General features: G+C 37.4%; 1 protein-coding gene across 1 annotated transcript in view; it reads left to right on the top strand.

The window, feature by feature from the left end:
* The window catches only part of NRXN1 (neurexin 1), a 1203402-nt gene that overhangs the window by 997035 nt on the left and 183014 nt on the right, over positions 1-23353 (top strand). Inside the window, exon 19 of the mRNA XM_052649572.1 lies at positions 22195-22366. Coding sequence (XP_052505532.1) covers positions 22195-22366 — 172 coding nt within the window. The remainder of the gene's footprint in view (positions 1-22194; positions 22367-23353) is intronic.

Genomic DNA, 23353 nt, shown 5'->3' with positions numbered 1-23353 from the left:
TCAATAATTGAAAATAAACACACTCTATAAGTAAAAGTTAGAGATTGTTCCCTGGGAACATCTATACTACTTCAGGATAGTCCCCGGTCACAACCACAGTGAATGTACCTACAATTTTGATGAAAAACATCAACTGTGAGTGTAGAATCTTCACCAACCATTGCTAAGGCATCTTGCCATCCTGGTAGAAACTAGATTTGGTTGTTTACTTTTCCTTTCCTTTTTTGTTTGTTTGTTTGTTTAGCTGAGTTTTCCATTCATTGCCCAACAGTAAAGAGCTGGACACAATTTAGTGACTGAGCAATAATAACAACAAAAGTTCTCAAAAATTGAATGGTTATGAATTAAAATGTACTGGGTATATAAAATTGAAAAGGCTATTGTAGAACAAAATTAAAAACTGAAAATAATAATCTAGAAAATGAAGAAACTTAGATAGCAGAAGAGTTAAATAATTTGTTCATGGTCGTAAGCTCAGTTAGGGACAAAAACCTCAGGCTCCTTGATTCTCAAGCTACCATTCATCATTTATAGTTTCTATTATGGAAAACTTCCATCACAAATAAAGAAAATAACATGATGGATTTCAATGAACTCATCACCTAGGGAATCATTTGCCAAAAATTGTTTATAAACTTTGATTAAATTCATTTATATTTTTTATTATAAAGAATTTTTCTGAGTATCTTTTACCATCCCTTATGATAATGCATGTCTTTATGTTGGATCATCTCATTCTTAGAATAGGTTTATGAAGACCAGCACTTTTATGCTCTTCAAAGGGCCTGTTTTTCTGTCCAATGGTGAAGTTTCACATTAGTGGCAAGCACTGTATGATTGTTTTTCTCTTTTTCCCCAGTAACTTAAATTATTTACATTTCCTGGCATAGAGCATTAATTGACATGTCTAAGAAAGAGCTAAAACATGAAAATATACTGTAATAGGAATGTTTTTCATGGTAAGCATCATTGTTACTAGTTGACTTAAGGTAGATTTGGTTTTTATCATGCCAAGGGGCAGTCTTCTATTTCTGGTTTACTAACTGATTTTTTAAAAAATCAAGAGTAGCATTGGATTTACCAAATATCGTTACAGAATCCATCTTAGTGATTTTTGTTTTCCTTCATTTGTCTTAATTTAACAATTTTAATTTGTCCACATTAATAGACTGCCTAATTTTGAAATGTTATAGCATTCATGGTATATACCCAACTTGATCATACATGGCATCTGAAGTCAGAAAGAATTAGACTTTAGTCCTTGGTTTACACTTAGTGGCTGTGTAACTCGGGTACATTTGCTCATCGATAAAATGATGATAATAATAGTTACCTCGTTATTATATAACATATCACACAGGGGCTGACTCAATAAATGATGCTACATGCAGCACGCATCTTTATCAGAGTGAATTACTCATTTATATACTATTGAAACTATGTAGGAAGTATGCCAATTAGGATTTTTGTAACTGTCATTATAATATGAATTGGGATTTGTGTATGTGTGTGGGTGCATTTCTGTCTCTTTTGTGTAAGGAAGTTCTAATCTTAATAAAGTTAGATGGGTGGTTGTCTATCATTTTCCATATTCTGAAATAGATTTCATTACTGGGAATTACCTGTCTCTAGGATGTTTTCCCCCAAAAGGCTAGAGCATAGTAGCAGTTAAGACAGACAAATCTGGATTCAAGTACTGTTATTCAGCTGATTATCAGAAGGACTTTGGGCAAGTGACTAAACATTTTTATATCTCAGTTTCCTTATCTATAAAAATGGAGGTAATATAACACCACTGTCTCTCAGAGTTAATGTGAGAATACAGTCAATATTTCCGTTCAGTTCAGTTCAGTTCAGTCGCTCAATCGTGTCCGACTCTTTGTGACCCCATGAATCACAGCACGCCAGGCCTCCCTGTTCATCACCATCTCCCGGAGTTCACTCAGACTCATGTCCATGAAGTCCGTGATGCCATCCAGCCATCTCATCCTCGGTCGTCCCCTTCTCCTCCTGCCCCCAATCTCTCCCAGCATCAGAGTCTTTTCCAATGAGTCAACTCTTCGCATGAGGTGGCCAAAGTACTGGAGTTTCAGCTTTAGCATCATTCCTTCCAAAGAAATCCCAGGGTTGATCTCCTTCAGAATGGACTGGTTGGATCTCCTTGCAGTCCAAGGGACTCTCAAGAGCCTTCTCCAACACCACAGTTCAAAAGCATCAATTCTTCGGCACTCAGCCTTCTTCACAGTCCAACTCTCACATCCATACATGACTACTGGAAAAACCATAGCCTTGACTAGACGGACCTTAGTCGGCAAAGTAATGTCTCTGCTTTTGAATATGCTATCTAGGTTGGTCATAACTTTTCTTCCAAGGAGTAAGCGTCTTTTAATTTCATGACTGCAGTCATCATCTGCAGTGATTTTGGAGCCCAAGAAAATAAAGTCTGACACCGTTTCCACTGTTTCCCCATCTATTTCCCATGAAGTGATGGGACTAGGTGCCATGATCTTCATTTTCTGAATGTTGAGCTTTAGGCCAACTTTTTCACTCTCCTCTTTCACTTTCATCAAGAGGCTTTTTAGCTCCTCTTCACTTTCTGCCATAAGGGTGGTGTCATCTGCATATCTGAGGTTCTTGATATTTCTCCCAGCAATCTTGATTCCAGCTTGTGTTTCTTCCAGTCCAGCGTTTCTCATGATGTACTCTGCATAGAAGTTAAATAAGCAGGGTGACAATATACAGCCTTGATGTACTCCTTTTCCTATTTGGAACCAGTCTGTTGTTCCATGTCCAGTTCTAACTGTTGCTTCCTGACCTGCATACAGATTTCTCAAGAGGCAGGTCAGGTGGTCTGGTATTCCCATCTCTCTCAGAATTTTCCACAGTTTATTGTGATCCACACACTCAAAGGCTTTGGCATAGTCAAGAAAGCAGAAATAGATGTTTTTCTGGAACTCTCTTGCTTTTCCCATGATCCAGCGGATGTTGGCAATTTGATCTCTGGTTCCTCTGCCTTTTCTAAAACCAGCTTGAATGTCAGGGAGTTCATGGTTCACATATTGCTGAAGTCTGGCTTGGAGAATTTTGAGCATTACTTTACTAGCATGTGAGATGAGTGCAACTGTGTGGTAGTTTGAGCATTCTTTGGCATTGCCTTTCTTTGGAATTGCAATGAAAACTGACCTTTTCCAGTCCTGTGGCCACTGCTGAGTTTTCCAAATTTGCTGGCATATTGAGTGCAGCACTTTCACAGCATCATCTTTCAGGATTTGAAACAGCTCAATTGAAATTCCATCACCTCCACTAGCTTTGTTCGTAGTGATGCTTTCTAAGGCCCACTTGACTTCACATTCCTTAGTAAACATTTACTTTGTGACCCTTATGGGCCAGGACTGTGTTCACTGTTATCTGAAAAAAGATTGAGCTGGTAACTTAGGAAGGGGTCATTGACAATTAAAACTTATTGTTTATGTTATTATCAACTGAGGTATACACTATATAAGCCAAGAACCTTAATAATAGTAATTCTGCAGTTATTTTTATTCTAGTTTTAAAGTATCAGCTATTTTTGTACTTAAATTTATTGGTTTCAGCTTTTTAACAATATATGAATATACTTAGGTAGAAAGTTGAGTAAGTATTCTTTTTTGTGTTGTTGTTAAGAAATTGACAATTTGCACAAAATTTCTATTGTAGTGTTGGATAAGAATATCCTAGAAAGTAACTTGGGACAGTGTTTGCGATAGAATAATTCTAAAGGACAGTGAGAAGTTAAATAATAATAGTAATTTTTAAAAAGCCCCTAATACTCTCTAAAGATTAAAAAGGTGGTGAACACAATAATAATGAGAGATTTACTTTATACAGCTTTCAGCTAGGTAGACTTGACTGTTGCTAGCCTTGACTGCGGCTGCTGTTGCTAAGTCGCTTCAGTTGTGCCCGACTCTGTGCAACCCCATAGACGGCAGCCCACCAGGCTCCTCTATTCCTGCGATTCTCCAGGCAAGAACACTGGAGTGGGTTGCCATTTCCTTCTCCAATGCATGAACGTGAAAAGTGAAAGTGAAGTCACTCAGTCGTGTCTGACTCTTAGCGACCCCATGGACTGCAGCCCACCAGGCTCCTCTGTCCATGGGATTCTCCAGGTGAGAGTACTGGGGTGGGTGCCGTTCCTTCTCCGAGACTGAGGGACTACATGACACCATTTAAACTCCCAGGAGAATTTTGGCTAACAAGATGAAAAGGGGGCTTTTTTTCTTTAGAAACTAAAATATAATGCAAGTTCTTTTAAAAAATAAGCTGGATTAAAATTAATAGGCAACTCAGAAATTAGTTCAACAATACTTTTGAAACACTTAGCTGGTGTTTATGTTAAAGACGGCAAAATGAATCATTTATTGTTGAAGAGGTATTTTAGGTGTTACTGATTTTCTTTTTCTTGTGAATTTATTTGGAGAACTTGAGTACTGTCTGCTTTTAAGTCAATAATCACATATGGTACACATTAACCATATATTGTCCATGATCAGTGCATTTTGGTGGCCTATGCTAATATCAGTATAGTTATTTGTTTAGAAAATGTGTTGACATAGTCTAGCTCTTATAGCATAGATTGACATTATGATGTTTTAAGCTAAATGATGAGTCAACGATGAAATAAAATAAAAATATAAAATGAAATGCTAAGATAGAATTTCAATTTAAAAATTAATTTATAAATCTGTCCTGAAAATATTTTCATAATTTGTTTTTATGGTATTTTTTGGTATAAAATGTAACAGCAAATTTGAAATAACTGATAGATCTAATTAAAATAGGAAATTATATTATCTTTTTTTCAAAGAAATATGGAGTAATTTAATTTTGACTCAGAAAGCTAATCAAAAGCTTAATGTAACCAAACCAGTTCTGCTGGGTTCACATTTGTTGCATCTTGGTCCAAACTTACATGGTTTCCACATCTCTTACTCACCTATAATTAAGTGTAATCATTGAATCTTGTGAGTTAATCATAGACTATAACTTGTTAGTTGTTAATTGGGATGCAGCCAAAGCCAATATTAAATATTCTTCTTTTTTTTTTTTTTTTGGTGTCTAAGCATACTCTTTGGGCTTCCCTGGTGGCTCAGCTGGTAAAGAATCTGCCTACAGTGCAGGAAACCTGGGTTTGATCCCTGGGTTGGGGAGATCCCCTGGAGAAGGGAATGGCTATTCACTCCAGTATTCTGGCCTGGAGAATTCCATGGACTGTATAGGCCATGGGGTCACAAAGAGTCGGATACAACTGAGTAACTTTCACTTTTCAAGTATGCTCTTTGCTTGAAGAGAAAGTGTTTGGTTAGTTTTTCTATTCATTTTTCATGGTAACATGGGTACTATCATTATGATTCCTTGCATGAAGCTTTCTCTTAAATCTGGCATTCTTGCACAGCATCCTGGATACAATTAGTTCAAATTAAAAAATGGTATTATTAAAAGTTAGACTCATGTTTACAAGCCTAGAGAGAAAGGAAAGATAACAATGATTGAGAGGCCTTTTCAAACAACTAAGATAAAAAATAATTTGAAGAATTACGATTTGTAAGTGAAAGCTTGAAATATTTATGGAAGTATAGGGTTAAAAGAGTCTAAAATATGGTCGTTATGTTTCTAAGAGAGAAGTTAAATGAATTAGATAAAGAGACAAGACTGTATTAATATTTCTAATCATGACCTAAAAAATTAACTAAGAAAGTTAAAAAATTGTAATTAGAATATTTCTAATGGGTCAATTCATATTTCAAATTTCAGCACATCTATCCCTAGTGGCTCGGAGGTTAAAGCATCTGCCTCCAATGTGGGAGACCTGGGTTCGATCCCTGGGTTGGGAGATCCCCTGGAGAAGGAAATGGCAATCCACTCCAGTATTCTTGCCTGGAGAATCCCATGGATGGACAAGTCCATGGGGTCGCAAAGAGTCAGACACGACTGAGAGACTTCACCTTGCCTTACCTTACCTTATCTATTAAATTGAGACTTTCCTGGTGTCTCAGTGTTAAAGAATCTAACTGCCAATGCAGGAGATGCAGGTTTGATCCCTGGGTCAAGAAGATCCCCTGGAGAAAGAAATGACAAGCCACTCTATTATTCTTGCCAGCGAAATCCCGTGGACAGAGGGGCCAGGTGGAGTATAGTCCATGGGGTCACAAAACAGCCAGACATGGCTTAGCAACTAAACAACAACAATGACCTGTTAAATTATGTCTATTATTGTGATAAAGAAATAGCTAATGATAATTTATATAAGGAGTGAGTTGCCATGCCCTCCTCCCAGGTATCTTCCCAACCCAAGAATCCAACGCATGGCTCCTGTGTCTCCTTAAAGACTTCATGTAATAGTACTGTACATTGCTTTTTTGATATAATAAAACTGGTTATAGAATTCAAATCTATATTTCCTTGCTTATTGATTGTAGCACACAGACTTTATCTGCTGTAAGGGCATTAATATTTCTTTTTAAATATTAGGTTTATCACTACTGGAAAACAACAGTGAAAGCCCACTTTTCGTTTTCAACAGAGTCACAAGTTTTATTTAGCAGAAATCTCCATGGCTGTCTTTGTTAGGATGATGATATTTTCTATTGAATTTGATTGGAAGTTTGAACACATCTTTCCAAAATGACAATACTGAAAATGATTTAAGTAAATCTGTTAGCTGGGAAGAAAAAAGATACAAGGTAAGAGCAGGGATGCAGACAGAGATGCTAGGTCAAAACAGGGAGAGAGGAAAAACACTGGCCATTTCTTTAGTTGGTCCCATTATAGAGTCTTTGAGCATCTGGCAATATCCAGAATTATAATAAAACCTAGAGGGTACTGTGGATCCATTTCTGTTCCCAGGGCTTCTGAAGTATGAGACAATCTGCTCTGACCCTAGTGCAGGTCAAAATTTAGCCAACTAGTAATTCTGAATACCTGGACTCATTTAATGTCCATGAAATAAAAGTTGCTGGGCTCTGCCTACCTCCATCTTGACAAGTTTGTCAGTGTTCAAAGCATCATAAAATAACAAGGATTTTGAGGCTCCAGGGCACTCTCACGTGGCCTCTTCTACTTCCAGGGGATCTTAAAAGGTGTGCAGAGGGAAGCAGCATGCTGTGACTGAAAAGCATCAGTTTGGAATGAAATAGTCTGGGTTAAATGTGACTAGATGTTTTAGCTTAGAGAAGTCACCTACTTGTTTTGAAGTTCAGGCATCCTCCACATGATATCTCTAAGGCTAACAAATAGAGTTAGTATGAAGATTAAAGGTGTGAAGGTTTGAAAAGTAATTGATTTATCATTTGGTATATACAATAGGAAGTATGCTAGCATCTCTCTCTTTCCAAAAGGCTTACTAATATCACATCTAAACTGCAGTCTCTTTTGAGCACCTTTGGATCCCTTCTGAGAAGCCTAGTAGTTAAGTATGATAAGCACACAAAATCTGAAACCAGATGGTTTGAGACCAAATCACAGCTCAGATGCTTATTAGGCATCTGTTTTGGGGCAAGTTATTAAGCCCTTTGAGGTTCAGCTCCCTCATCAAATAAATGGAAATAATAGCATATATTCTCATATAGTATTTCTTATAAACTGCTTAAGAGTTACTACAGCATGGCAAGTATCCAGGAAGGATAGCTTTTAACATCACTACCATCACCATCACCATCAATTCATCATCATGCATCTGCTACCAAATACAGACTTTCTTGAATTTCCTCTCATTAGGGAAGCTTTGGCACTAATGTTACAAAACAGTTAATAAGTTGGATATGGTTTCCATTTAGCCTTAGAAGATATTTGTGATTAATTTCTCAATGGATTTTTATCTTCTCAATGAGTTTTGATTTATTATCATTTTGAAGGAGTGGGCATGTTTGGCAAAGGAATTATATAAGTTGAATATGAGAACACAGCATATTACTCTTGCTATGATTTTAATAAGTAAAGATTTATCATAGATAACTCAAACATTGGAGAATACAATTAATCAAATGAGACATGTTTTCCTATATGGCATTGGCTTTTCAACTAGGGTTGATGTAGACATTTAAATGTGTCTTTGTACTTTGATGGGTAGCCACTCTTCAGTACTTGCTTCATAAAAAAGGACATTTTTCACAGACAAGCATTGTCCTTTTGCTCATCAGAGTCAATGACCAGCTCCACCCTAAAGTTCTCAAGGTTCTTTCTCACCCCTAATGTAAGGGATTGGTTATTTGAGGGTGAGGTAAACAAAGAAAGATCTAACTAGACAGAAGGAATAATAAAGATCCTGAGTCGGGACCAAACATACATTCATGTGAATGGAAGTCCTTTGTGATACAACAGTGAGAAAAAGAGAATGTATGTTCTTTGGGAGGATGGCTAATAACTTGACTTTGCTTCTGATGGTTATCTCTCCGTCGGGCTTTGCTCTGTTATCAGAGTCCACAAGTCTCTTCAGAATACCCTCTGGCTCTTCCAGGGGAACCATGAAGAGGGATGATCTCAAGGAACCCCCGGTCTTCCCTGGTAGCTCAGCTGGTAGAGAAGCCGCCTGCAATGCAGGAGATCCCAGTTCAATTCCTGGGTCGGGAAGATCCGCTGGAGAAGGGATAGGCTACCCACTCCAGTATTCTTGGGCTTCTCTGGTGGCTCAATTGGTAAAGAATCTGCCTACAGTGTAGGAGACCAGGGTTCAGTCCCTGGGTTGGGAAGATCCTCTGGAGAAGGGAACATCTGTCTACTCCAGTATTCTGGCCTGGAGAATTCCATGGACTGTATAGTCCATGGAGTTGCAAAGAGGTGGACAGGACTGAGCCACTTTCAGGGAACCCCCAGTAATCACTGCTGTGAGAAGTTAGCAATGAATATTTACCTTAAGTTCAAAATGCTCATACATTATTCAGATTTGAGCAGTTTGTGTGATTTTGCCTTCAAATTTCTAAGCCAAATTGCAGGAAAAATGTTATCTTCTGAATTCACTGATTCAAAGTTTTTCCAGAAAAATAATTGGGTGAAAATGTATCTTCTTGTTTGAAGCGACTAGTTCATTACCTGAAAACTTGCATTTTAGGGACTCAAGCACCAAACTTTGTTGATTTTTCTCTTTGAGGTGAACAGGGGGGTAAAATGGTCAAAGGTGAAAACTTTTCTTTCTTCAGCTAATTTGTAGAGGGTACTTGAAAAACAAGTCAAATGATTTCAAACAGTATTTGTAAGGTGGAAAGTGTACAGAGAACTCTTGCCACATCTTGAGATAAAAGAGCTCTCTAGAGAAATGAGTTAACAAGACATTCTACCCCACAAAGAAACTAAACGTGTTACATTAGCTTTGAAATATAAGCATAGAATGATGAATCATTTTTTGACATTGTAGAAGTAAATGACTTTTAGAAAATGTGGTGAGTCCCTGTTGAGGGAAAGGCTTTATATATTACATTTCATAAAACACACTGATGAATGAAACTTAGGAACAAACAATTAGACGAATGTCAAGATACATACTGTTAGGTTCTACCTTTATATCAACAATTTTCCATTCTTAAATTGGAAGATTTTAAAAATGTGATTAGCCATTTATTTTGCAATTGCTTTATGTCTGCAAATGATGCAATTTAGTTTCTTGTGCGTAATTCCTTAATCTAGTTTAACCTTCTAGATAAAATTTCTGAATAATGCCTACATATGTTCATACATAATTTACATTTCTCTGTCTCTACAGAGAGTCCATGCATTTATATCTGAATCTGCATATGTATATAACGGCATCTGTCTTTTTATTCATATATATTTTCCTCCGCAGGGCCTATGCACATACTATTTCCTCTGCCTGAAAAACTCTTACTCTCATTGCTGACTTTTTCACGTCTTCAGCTCCTCAGCAAGGCTTTCCTTAATCACTCAATGCCTCTCATAACACCCTGCCCTTTTCCTCTTGACCCTTAGCATACTTTATATGCTAATATAAATTTTAATATATAAAGAAATGATATTATATAAAGAAATAATTTTAATATATAAAGAAATAATAAGAGACTTAAAGCTTCATAGACAGGAGCACTGTCTATTTTGTTAACCCCTGTTTATCCAGAATTTGGCAAAATGTCAGGAGTACAGTATAAAATCCATCTGCATTTGTTGAATGAATGAATCAGTAAATAAATAAATACAAGTGAAGACTTACACAAGTTTAGTATTTTTTGTTTTCAGAATTTTAGTGTCATTTGTCACTAATTTGTAGAGGGTGCAAATATATGATTTAAGGAAATCTTATAATTTAGAAAAAAATGAATGTATATAAACACAATCAACATGTACCTGTTTAAAATTTTAAATCCTGGGAAGAGTGGAATAGCATTTTCATGAAATGTACGGCATCTAATAGAAACTAGCTGAATGTTTCTTATTATTTTATTTTCATGACAATATTATTGTTTTATCAAGACAAAGAAAGGTCATAATCATCAGAAGCTTCAGCCTTAGAGATTTTATATTCTCTTCTGAAAACTTTTCTGCCAAAATTACAGATATAAACATAGATTTATTTTTGATGGCTACAGAAATCATTGCTTACCACACTGGGGATAATAGAACCTTGCTGATTCTATAGAAAATAGCCTTTGGTGAATGCCTTTGTCTGCCCATATGTTGTTGTTGTTTAGTCGTTAAGTCATGTCTGACTCTTTTATGACCCCAAGAACTGTAGCCTGCCAGGCCCCTCTGTCCATGAGTTTTCGCACACAAGAATACTGGAGTGGGTTGTTATTTCCTTCACCAGGGGATTTTCCCAACCCAAGGATTGAACCTGTGTCTCCTGCATTGGCAGACAGATTATTTACACCGAGCCACCTGGAAAGCCTACCCATATATATATATATATATATATATATACGTACACCTTTGCTTTTTCTAAGGATATAGACAGGTAGTCCTGGGCTAGAAGTCAACAAAAAGCGAAAGGTAGCCCTGTCAGCTTTTCTCTTGGAATGTGTTTCAAATTAAGTCTCTGCTCAAGGCTTGTGGAAGCCAAGGTAGCATTATTTAAAAGTCAGTTCATCAAACACACTTGAAAATATTATCTCACTATTATTTTTCTGGTTTCAAGTCAAAATTTACAAAATTTAAAAAATTGTATCCCTTCCAAACTAACCTTTTAATTTCATGTATATTTTATAATCATTCACTGAGTCATTCAAATTTTAAAGATTTTAAAAATAACTGTATTTATTTATTTTTGGCTGTGCTGTGTCTTCATTGCTGTGCAGGCTTTGCTCTAGTTGTGAGCAGAGGGCTACTCTCGAGTTGTGGTATATGGGCTTCTCATTGTTCTAACTTCTTTTATTGCAGAGTGTGGGCTCTAGGCACACAGGCTTAGTAGTTGCGGTTCCTCAGCTCTGGAGCACAGATTTAATAGTTGTGGCACAACAATTTGCTCTGTGGCATGAGGAGTCTTCCTGGATCAGAGAGTGAATCTATTTCTCCTGCATTAGCAGGCAGATTCTTTACCGCTGAGCCAGCAGGGAAGTCCCTAAAGATTTTGTTAATATAAAGACTAATTTTACTTTACTTGCAACCTGGTTACTAAGATAATATTTACCATGAAGAGGACTGAAGCCACCATCCAAAGATGTTTTATCTCTTATGTCTGAAAGATATTGTTCTCTATGCTGTGGTAATTTTAAAGTCAGACCATAATTGCATAGTCAGCTCTCCATGAAAATGATGGTTCTGGGATACAAGTAAATGAAATCCACAAATAGTCCCAGACTTCTTTTATAGAAAAACTATTTTACGTAGAAATTCCAGCAACTATTGCCACTGGGAGAGTTGAATGTGCTATTCCTGTTGTTTCTGGGCAGGAATTAATAACAAGCAGTGTAACAGTTCAAAGACAAGGAATCAAAGAGAAACAGAGAAACAAAGGTTATGGTTTTAATTAGCAGCTGAAACCCAGTGTTTATTTCTTATAGTTTCCTGAATGACCATAAAATGTGACCAAAGCTAATTTAACACCCAACAAAGGGTTTAAAGGTTATAATAAAACAAATTTAAAAAACCATAAACAAACAAGCCATATCTGATCAACCCACTGAACTTTTGATAGGGCTTAAGCAGGTATCACCTTATATCTCCATGCAGCAGCTCAAGAGGTTTGTCATGATGCCAGACCACTGGGCTACATGTTCAACCCAGAGATCTTACTGTGAAAAGTTAAGAACCTGAGATGGGTCACCAGTCAATCCCTGCTTTTCACTCTCCTTAATTTCTGCTGTTTGATTATTCAAGGCAAGAGAGCTTAATGATAGTACACATTCTTTATATGTAAGGACACATTTAAAGATGCATATTTCTATTTTATGATGGTTATTTATTTCAGTGGATGGGAATGCAGAATTAATGATCTTAAATAGCCTTATTTAAGAATAGTTTTGCTTTATTTCATCCTAGAGTTGTGTGGCATCATGCAGAGATATGCTATTTGAACCATGAAAAGTATGATGAAAAAGACTTGAGATTTATGAACCCATAGCCACACTGGGAAAACTTCATAATGGTTGGAGAATGTCTTTTAAAATATAAAAGATAACAGTAGAAAATCTGCTTGCAATGTGGGAGACCTGGGTTAGATTCCTGGGTTGGAAAGATCCCCTGGAGGAGGGCTTGGTAACCCATTCCAGTATTCTTGCCTGGAGAATTCCCATGAACAGAGGAGCCTGGTGGGTTATAGTCCTTGGGATTGCAAAGAGTTGGACACGACTGAGCTACTAAGCACAGCAAAATCCAGTATAGGCTCAACTGGTAAGCAAAATAGAGATAGTTTCAAAATACCAACAGTAAGATGATTGCCCCTTTCAAAGACACACCCAGCAGTCACTTAGTAGGCTAGTTTCATCCCAACAGTATTCTGATTATTGATTTAATTTCATCTAAGGAGAGATAATGTGAGGAAATGGAGGCATTGAAGAGTCAGTGCTCTCATCAGAATTCAGGGTCTATCTGTCCTCCAAAGAGGGACTCATTGGCTTCTATGCTCACCACCACCACCGAGTCCTGCAAACGTGGTAAGCCATGTGATCTTACCCATAAAGACAAGCCTCTCCATCCCCTCTGAAGAGAAGGGTTATACTTTCTTGGAAAACAAACAAACAAACAAACGCATAAGGTTTACAAAAATTTCCTAGGTTATTCTGAAATATCGATCTAGTGGGATATTCCCTTTCCCCTTATAAATTGAAGAATTTCTGATTTAAAAATATAACACAATCCTAGATCTCAGCTATTGTATCAACTTTGAAAAAAATCTAGGACTCAAATTCAAATGTAGGTGCCTTTGATTCATTTCAAACAATTAACAAGTCTGTTCTTCCTTTCTCCCTCCTTCTCTCCTTCTCTCTCCCCCTCTCTTTTTATTTTGTCTCCCTCTCTACTAACCACTAAGCGATCCGTTTAGGCTTTTCATAGAATGACAGTATCATTAACATTGGAGGGTTCATAGAGGGGTGTCTAATCAAGCAGTCTCTGCTTCAGTACAACCAATGGCTGGACAGTTTATACCATAGGTGAGCAGGATTAGATTTTAGAATAGTCCCTCTTAAGCCAGCTGGTAGATGCTTTTACTTTGGTCCGTTCTCAGATTTTCCAAGCTTTCGTTCTCAGTTTTTCTTTAGCTTTTTTATTTGCAAAGTAGATACGGTACTTCACAAACTGTTGTGAAAATCAGTCAAGGTACTGTATGTTCTAACTGCATTGCAATGACTATATAATTCAAGCATTGTTTTAATTAACTTCCATCAAACTACTGTGAAGTAAAACATTGTTTTCCAAATGTAAGAATAGCAATGATAGAAGTAATAATAATAATTGAGCTCAGAGGTGCTGAGTGGCCATTAAGTGTGCTAAGAACTTTATACGCATTATCTCATCAAAAGAAAATTGCAGTGTGATGAAAACATCCTGGAATTAAATAATGGTGATGCTTGCACAACCTTGCGAATGTTCTAAAATCACTGAAGTGTATGCTTTAAAAGGACAGATTTGACGGTAGGTGAATTAGATCTCAATTTAAAAAAGAATGTGTAGGTGCAAGAGCCTTGGAAAACTATAAGCACAGAGGTAATCCTCACAGTGCTGTGAAGGAAACAATAAGGAATAAGTCAGTTTGGGGTTTTTGTTTGTTTTTTTTACTCTCAAGTTCTTTATCATATGGTTGAGGAGTTACAACAGGTACATAAAAACTAACACCTAAAACATGTAGTCTGGGTTGGGGGGCTGTCATGAGCTTACAAAGTTTTATTAGACAGTCTGAGGACCAGGAGATGAGTATAAGCCTCCAGAAGGGTGATACCATTGTCAGGATGTAGTTTCATGGAATCAAGGAAGCTATAGCAGTCTAAAGAACAGGGGCACATGAGAAAAGGTATACTGTCCTCCATGAAGATTCGGTGAGTAAATGAAAATATGATTTTCTTAGAATGCACGAGCCTTTAGTGATATCTCGCTACAGTGATCACTCTAGATTTTAGCCACTTCTGGTTCTTTATCATGTGGTGCTGTGAAATGTCATCAGCCAAAAAGAAAGGTGTACTTCTCAATAACCCTGCTCTTGACTCCATTCTTTGATTTCAGGATCTTGTAGAACATGGACACATAGAAAATACTTTGTCTTTACAAAATTCCTCCAACTTGATGAGGTTTCCATACTTATATTTATTAGCTGTATGATTTGAGGCACATTATTTAAACTCTCTGAGCAGATAGAGAAAATAACACTTAGCTTTAGGTCAGCTAGGAGTTTCAGGTAGATTCCTGGTATGTTTCAAAAGTCTATTATGAGAATGCCTCATTCTATTATTACTGAATGTCTGGTACTCAGTGAGCCCTGTAGTGTGTAGGGCCCAGCAAGAAAGACGAGAGGCAGAGAGAACATGTCTTCTGCATCCCTGAATGTCTTTGAAATCCACTGGATGGCTGACAGCTGTCCAGCTGGCTTGCTTCTGCCATACAGTCGAAGGCTTCCTGAGACACTTTGAAACCTTCCTCATAGAGCAGCTCTGCTCCTCCTGCCAATCCCTACCCTCTTTTAAGGGTATGAGTATTTTCATGCATTATTTATCTCCCCTTTATCTCTCCAGTTTGATTGAAAACTTTCTGAAGGGCGAGCACACACATGACCTGTTTGTATTGTCTGCACGCTTATCAAATGCAGAATTCATATTATTCAATTTTGTATTTATTAACTTAATGAAGAAAAAAGTATTAGTCAGTAGGGAAAGTGGGAGACAGGGGAGCAGTGACCTTCTGTTTTTGAAATGGTGTGGGGTTTCTACTGAGGAGAGAGTGAACTGCCAGCTCAGTGCCAGGTTAAAATAACTAGATCCAAACCATGTGTTGACATTAGAGTCCATCTAGACAGGTAAGCACAATCTCTACCATGCAGACCCCTGAGTCACTCACTGGAAAATGTTCAGGGGTTAAATTAGCAATTATCTGAATTGGTATCTCTATTTTGAGGTGAGAGAACAGATGCCTCTCTGACTCTGACACTTTGCAGTGTCACTTACTCCCAGCAGCAGTGACTCTGGGTCTCAGCGTCATCATCAGCTTGAAAATCTTGTTCCCCAATGAGGATTAGTCTCTGGAGGAGCAAAACATAACATTTAACCTGACTCTGATTTTAGTTGACAATGTAGACTTGGACAATGAGGACTGTTCTGTACAATAGGAAATGAACCTGAGTATTGAGTGCGTTTGAAGACATCATCAAGTTCTCTCCACAGTGGGGCCCTGGAGTCCTGAGCTCTACTGTGTGGCACAACAGAAGCTTATAGACCACAAGCAAGTCTCCTTGCTAATCTACATGCCATGCTGGATTACACACTTATTGATTTTGTTTAGTGGTATTAAAAGAGTATGATAAATAAATGAACAACAAAAAAGACACTTTTTCTTTCTTTCTTTTTTTTTTTTCAACTGTTTTCTTGGACATAATTGAGCTAAACACTTCTTCCTAACAACCCCAGAATAGGGAACAAAGCAGTGGACATATCTGTATGCCATAGTATATATATTTTGTTGTATCTCTTTCATATGCATATGGATTGAAATGTATCTGCATCTTGAACATACAGACATCCTGCTTGAAGTATGCCCAAGATATTGAGTAAATCATTAAATCCAGATCTTGGTTAAAACAAATATTTTTCAAATAAGTATGTGATTGCAGATGGAACTAAGAGATGAATTAACTTTAGTGTCACTGGCTAAATCTTTCAAGCTCCTTCCTGCTGTCATCTTTCATGTTTCCTTTTAACTTGGTTTAATAATATAATCCTTATTGTGAAATCAGCTTATGTGAAAAAATCAATAATTACCTTTGCCACTATTTATTTAATGAATCCATGGAAAGACTTCATTAAATTATAAATGCCTCGTTACTGATATTCTCATAATAGACTTTTGAAATTATTATGTGAGCCAGTTATCTATTTTAAGAAAGATACAGTGTTGAAAGATAAGTACATGTCCGGTGAAACTACTGCTGGTTTTGCTAATGCAATATTCATGAGAATTTGCCAGAGACAATCACATTTAATCCCAGAGAATAAGAATTTGAAATGAATTCTTTTAAATTGTAATTATCCATTGGCAAGAAAGTTTAGCAAGTTTTATTGTTTATGTAATTGAAATGACTTTCTATCCTGTTAATATGGGAGGGGTGTGTTTTGAGAATATTTACAGTTTCTGAATAGAACTATAAATATTGGCTCTCTAAATATGCTTGATATCAATATTTTGTTGTTTATGTGCCTTTTAATTTGTTTTTAGGGGAAAAATTGGCCTCTTGGCTATTATTTGTACTTAAACTGTTTTTCAAGAACGTGATGCAACCTGGAGTGGAGTAAATGATATCTGTGTTAGGGTACAGCCTATTGTTTGAACCTACTCAGGTGATAATTCAGTTCTAGTTGACCCTGGACCTTGAATCCATGAAATGTCAAAGATGTTGGAAACTGAAGGACCAAACTAGCATATACAGGAAAATATGAGCATTGTTTAAAGTCAGAAGATCTCCAAGTATCACCAGTTCTCTCTTAACAGTCTGTTTTGTTGCAAGAAATGAATCCCTGAGAAATCTGGGAATTTCTTTACACTAGAAGATATATATTTTATCACATATACATGGGACCTAGAAAAATGGTACAGATGAACCTATTTTCAGGGCAGAAATAGAGATGCAAACATATGAAATGGACAGGTGGACATGGAGCGGCAGATAGGAGGTGGAATGAATTGGGAGATCAGGATTACCATATAACACTGCCAGGGGTAACATGGATAGCTAGTGGGAACCTGCTCTACAGCGCAGGGAGCTCAGCTTGGTTCTCTGTGGGGACCGAGATGGCTGGGATGGGGCAGGGAGTGGGAAGGAATGTATGATGTATACGTAGAGCCGATTCACTTCTTTGTACTGCAGAGATTAATACAACATTGTAAAGCAACTAGACCCCAATAAATTACATGGTGATGGTGATTTAGTAGCTAAGTCATGCCTGACTCTTTGAGATCCCATAGACTATAACCAGCCAGGCTCCTCTGTCCCTGGGATTTCACAGGCAAGGATACTGGAGTGGGTTGCCATTTCCTTCTCCAGGGGATCTTCCCAACCCAGAGGTTGAATTCACATCTCCTGCTTGGCAGGCTGATTCTTTACCACTGAGCCGTGTGAGAATCCCCAATAAATTATATATATATATATATATATATATATATATATATATATGTAAACTCAAAAAAGAAAATAAGCATTTTACATTTTATACTGCCAAAAAATATAGGGATAAGGTAAAGGACTCTTTTTCAGATTTTGGTGCGTTTTGTGTCTTTAGCATTGTAACGTGTCTATTCACAGAACTTGAATCTCCTTCATGATTAGAACTCTGATGAAAATAGCCTTCTGCAGCCTTCATGTCAGAACAAGTAGTGAACTTTAAGAATTTCTTTCTGTCTATTCTGGGATAAGATACATGTCTATAATAGAAGAAATACTAAAGCAATCAACTCTAGAGTAACAGATATCCTCACATGCTTGTTATGGTGAAAGAGTGGATTCCTAGGTTGTGACAGGAATTTAAAACTGTTCCATGGAATATTTCTTCTTTACGCCTGTAAAGTCTAGGAAAAGTCTCATTATTACCTTGGTCCCTCTTGGATAATGAAAAAAGTCCTCTGTTCATGTGGGTATAATTTCAGCTTATGTGTATGCTCAGTCTGTCAGTCATGTCTGACTCTTTGTGACCCCATGCACTGTAACCTGCCAGGCTCCTCTGTCCATGGAATTTTCCAGATTAGAAAACAGGTGTGAGTTGCCATTTGCTACTCCAGGGGATCTTCTCTTGAATCTCCTGCATTGGCAGGCAAATTCTTTACTGCTGTGCCACCTGGGAAGCCTTTGTGACCCCATGGACAGTAGCTCACCAGGCTCCGCCATCCATGGGATTTTCCAGGCAAGAATACTGGAGTGGGCTGCCATTTCCTTCTCCAGGGGATCTTCCCAACCCAGGGATCGAACCTGTATCTCCTGCATTGCAGACAGACACTTTACCGTCTGAGCCACCAGGGAAACCCAATAATAAATACAGTTTCAGTTAAAGCCAGTCTCTTATGCCTGCTTGGGCTGCCTTGGAGCTGCTACTTGCACTGGATGAGGGAACAGGGTCATGTCTCCTCTTACTTCCAAGGCCTTTACTCCTCCTGCTCTCTGATTCCTCCAGGTTTGAAGCAGAAGAAGGAAGAGGAGATAAGGAGCAGAAATGATCTGACTTGGCTAACACTGTAGTAACCATCTAGCTGGGTTTAGCCCATGCTTAAATTTCACACCCCAGTTTTCTCGAAGGAGCACTTTTGGGGGACATTTTGGTGGGATTTTTTTGTGTGTGTGCTCTTAACCACATGGTTGAAATTTCTTTGCTTGCAATTCCCTGAAAGTGGGTAAATGCACCTCCTTCAGTCATTTAGGATTTCACCTCAGTCCCTGCATGCCCATCACTGCAACTCCATGCTCTTGCTGTTGAGTTGTCTTCACTACTCACCACCTCTCTCTCCAGGGACCCTCTTGGATAGAATACAACACTGTTCTGTGCTGGCTCTCTAAGCCATGGTCCATGTGTAATGCTTATGTGTTCTTTCTTCTAATGAAATATTACACATGTTAGCCCTGGGGCAGTAGTAACTCCTTGCTCTGCCATCAGAGCATCAGCCAGTTATAGTCTTTCCCCTTGAAGATTTGTTGGGCAAGAGTCAAATCCCAGGCAAGGGCAGCCAGGGTGGCTGATTACCCCCACAACTGCTCCCAACTTCCAGGAGACAAGTATCAAACGTCCTGGGTTGTGCCATTAAAGTCCTTTTCCCCTGTACCCCTAAGATAAGGGAAAAGTAACCTTCTATCTTGGAAGTACATGCAAACCACATCACACCCCAATTTTCTCCAAAAATCCTCTTCTAATTATCAATCGCCTGTTGGTCTTGCCTTTTTAATTGGCTGCAAATTGGTAATTACTCAAGGGTCCCAAAAGTAGTTTTCAGCACTCTTCTTTGCAAGGCTGGCTTAGGCAGTCTTGTACCTCATTTTGTAAAATGGAAGTTGAAATCTGGCCTTTTTTATTTGTTTGTTTTTTACTTACTGACATGTCAAGATTGCAGCTGAAATTGAGAAAAAAGAGTCCATTTTAACATCCAGTTATGTCCATGTTAAAGACTGAGGGCAGAAGGAGAAGAAGGAGTCAGAGGATGAGATGACTGGATGGCATCACCAATGCAATGGACATGAACTTGAGCAAACTTTGGGAGATGGTGAGGACAAAGAGGCCTAGTGTGCTACAGTCTATGGGGGTTGCAAAGAGCTGGACATGACTGGGCAACTGAACAACAAATGTCCATGTATCAGTCGCTTACTATCCTCTGTAAAATTATTTTAAGCATGCATTGATTGATACATGCAAACAATCTGCAGAGCATAATAAGGGCCTCCATGGTGCTCCTATTCTAGCCAGAAAGATCAAACAAGTAACAAATAACAACCAGATTTACCAAATATGCTACCTGTAGCTAGAGGATGACCCAATATTCCTAAAATTCAGCCTAGTGTAATGATTAGGAGCTCAACCACTGGAGCCCAACCGCCTGGGTTTGAATCACAGCTTTTCTCTTTCTAGCTATATGACCTTAGCTAAATTACTTTATCATTCTGTGCTTCAATTTCTTCATCTGTCAAATGCAGACAGACTAGTACCCCTCTCTTGGAGTTGATAGGAAAAATATCAGAGTTAGTATGGGTAAAGTGCTTAGGACACTATAATAGAGTTGTTGCTTAAATAAAGATAACTTAATAAACTATTCTTTAAAAATTTTCTGTGGCATTGTATCACAGGTGTTAAAATATAAATATGCCATGTTAAATATTTTACTGAAAATGAGCAAAGAGGAATCCTACTAAAATGAAAAAATAATGAGTGTTTACACAAAATACCTAGGCTTTAAATTTTTCTACAAAAGTCTTTATAGGTCCTTGGATAAAAAGTGTTCATTGAAATCCTCTTGCTTATCTTCTGAATCAATCTATAAGAAAGCAAAATGCCTTATAATGGCCTATACTTAAAAGTAAGAAACTTGAGAAATACAGTAGAATATAAAAATAAGCCCAGGTTAAAACAGAAGAACAGAGGTCTATGCGGCTTGTTAAATTTCCCTCCTCATTTTGACTGAGTTTCCTAATAACCCAAGTCAGAATGGAAATGTGATTTTGTCATATTGTCCATCAAGCACAAAACAAATCAAAACACACATAAATAAAAGCTGTACTAACCTGTTACAGGAAAGAGCTCTTTTGTGGACCCTAAGAAACAGGAATAAGAAAAACAGAAGGGAACAATGACAATGATCAGTGTCCCAAACAACATCTTGAAATACTTCCCTTCAATTAATGAAGTGTTATACAAGATTTTTTTTTAATTAGTACAATAACTCTCAGTGTAAGCTGATGTCATACTCTTGCTGCTTAGTTCAATGATGAGAATCCAGCAAGAGGTCAAGAGGATGTGGTCCAAATCTTCAGGTTTCTGATGTCCTGATTTTAAATTTCTGCAGGAATGGATGGACTATGTGTCCTTTACATCCCTTTTCCCCATGTTATTCCTCTCAACTGAGGTTTGACAAAAGGTGAGCTGCCGACAATTTGAGGTTATGTACTCTGACAAGGGCCTGCAGTGCAAGTGTTCTCTGCTACTGATTAAGGGCAAATCCACATGCTTTAAAAATAACTGAACTCATGCTAGAATTGACAGCCCTGCTGTTAGAGAAGGCTTCTCAAAGGCAGAGGGCATAAGCACATGTTTCTCTTTGGTGCTTTGTATAAAGAAAGTATAAAGTTAACAGCCACAAATTTTGCACTGAGAATTCGTAATGTTGCTTCGCATAATTCAGAGAGTTAATTTTAGATAGCCATATCTTAACTTCATCTTAGCTTAGATATACACTAAGAACGAGGGAACTGAATTCTAACTCTAGCATCCCTCTTTTTAATTATATGACCTTGAACAAGTCATTGCACCTTCCTGCATCATAATTTCATCATCTGTAAAATAATTTGAACAAATTTCAGATTCTTAGCATAGGAAGATTTTCTGTGTGTGAATAATGATTGCACTCACTAAATGCCTATCTGTGTATTCATACTTTATAGGATGATTTTCTATATTGTGAGCCTTTGTCCACATTATATTCAGAATTAGACTTTATTGCTCTGATTTCACCAGTTATTAAAAGGAATTTCAAGCCTCATTTTTCTTGTGAAATGGAAGGCATGGATTAAAGGAACTATGTTAAAGAACATGAAAGTATATCATTTCATACAGGCAGCTGTGCACCTTGTCTGTGACAACCCCTAGGAAGAAGGCGGCTCAATTCTCTTGAAGGCGGTGTGTTTTGAAATATTAATTATCCATGAGAGAGATGCTTCAGATTCACCCAGATGTCAAGAACATAGCACAAGTTTTAAGAAATAAAATCGAAGAAGAGCAACTGTTGTTCTGAAGCATGTTTTTGAGCGATACCCTGAATGTAATCCTTACTAAATACTGATGAATCAGCACAACTTCACTCAACTCTTTTTACTCCTCTACTCTCTTCCAGCATCAAGGAAAAATTGGAGTTAAATTTAATGTTGGGACAGATGACATCGCCATCGAAGAGTCCAATGCAATCATTAACGATGGGAAATACCATGTAGTCCGTTTCACAAGAAGTGGTGGCAATGCCACGTTACAGGTGGACAGCTGGCCGGTGATTGAGCGCTACCCTGCAGGTAAGCCAGTGACTGTGGATTGGGGGAAGATTTTATGAAAAACAAACGAAAACGAAGCATTGTTTTGCGTCCGTTTCACCCCATTGTGGGTTTTCTGAGAAACCATCAAGTATTTATTGGACGTTAGAGTCGTGTGAATGTAATGCTATCCTAAACTGTTCTTGATACAGTGTACAAATGGCATTATATAGGAGAACTTGAAGGCACACGTTATAGTTTGCAAAATTCCGGACATCAGTGAAACTAGAAATATGCACACATAAAAGGCACAACATGTCAAAGCTCTTTTTACTGGATCCTTGCATTTGAACAAAGGAAAGGCTTTGTCAAAAGTAACAAAGTTAAAATTTAAAACTAAGACAGGGAATATTATACCACTTTTCTCTGAAAGAAAATAGGATGATACAGTTCCTTTGATGGTGATACATAGCTGAAACTCATGAAAGCTGCAGGCGGGCACAAACAGAAATAGTAAAGGAACTCTATCTAGTACCATAAATAAGCAGTTATGAGAACATGTCAGTAAATGACGCTTGTTTTCACTGTCACATAACCATGGGGTTTTACACAGATTCTGTGATACTAGTATTAGTCATTTCAAATCTATAAAATGAATGTTAATTTATTATTGATAAAATAAAAATTATCTTTCTTCATCATTAATGAGTTTTGTCAGTACTATTGCTGAAACAGACAGTAGATTAGAAATTAAACCAGTTACTTGTGATTGTGTATACTCTCAATTTTTAAAATGCCATTTTAAAGTAAAATTCAAATTAAACCACAAAGGTGTTTTCCTCTAATTATTATCCTTTCCATATTTTAGTACAAAATAGACTACTAGAAACATTGTCTCATTTTTCTGCGCACCTCTTTTGGAAACAACTGTTTTATATACAGCAGCAGATTTATAGCATGGTAGAAAGAAAGATTAAAAAAAGAAAATTTCATTTGGCACAATAAATTGATTGCCAAAACTTATATAGA

The sequence above is a fragment of the Budorcas taxicolor genome, chromosome 11, assembly GCF_023091745.1.
Source record: "Budorcas taxicolor isolate Tak-1 chromosome 11, Takin1.1, whole genome shotgun sequence".
NCBI lineage: Eukaryota > Metazoa > Chordata > Mammalia > Artiodactyla > Bovidae > Budorcas > Budorcas taxicolor.
The sequence above is the reverse complement of the archived record's forward strand: the minus strand, read 5'-3'. Positions and strand labels throughout refer to the sequence as shown.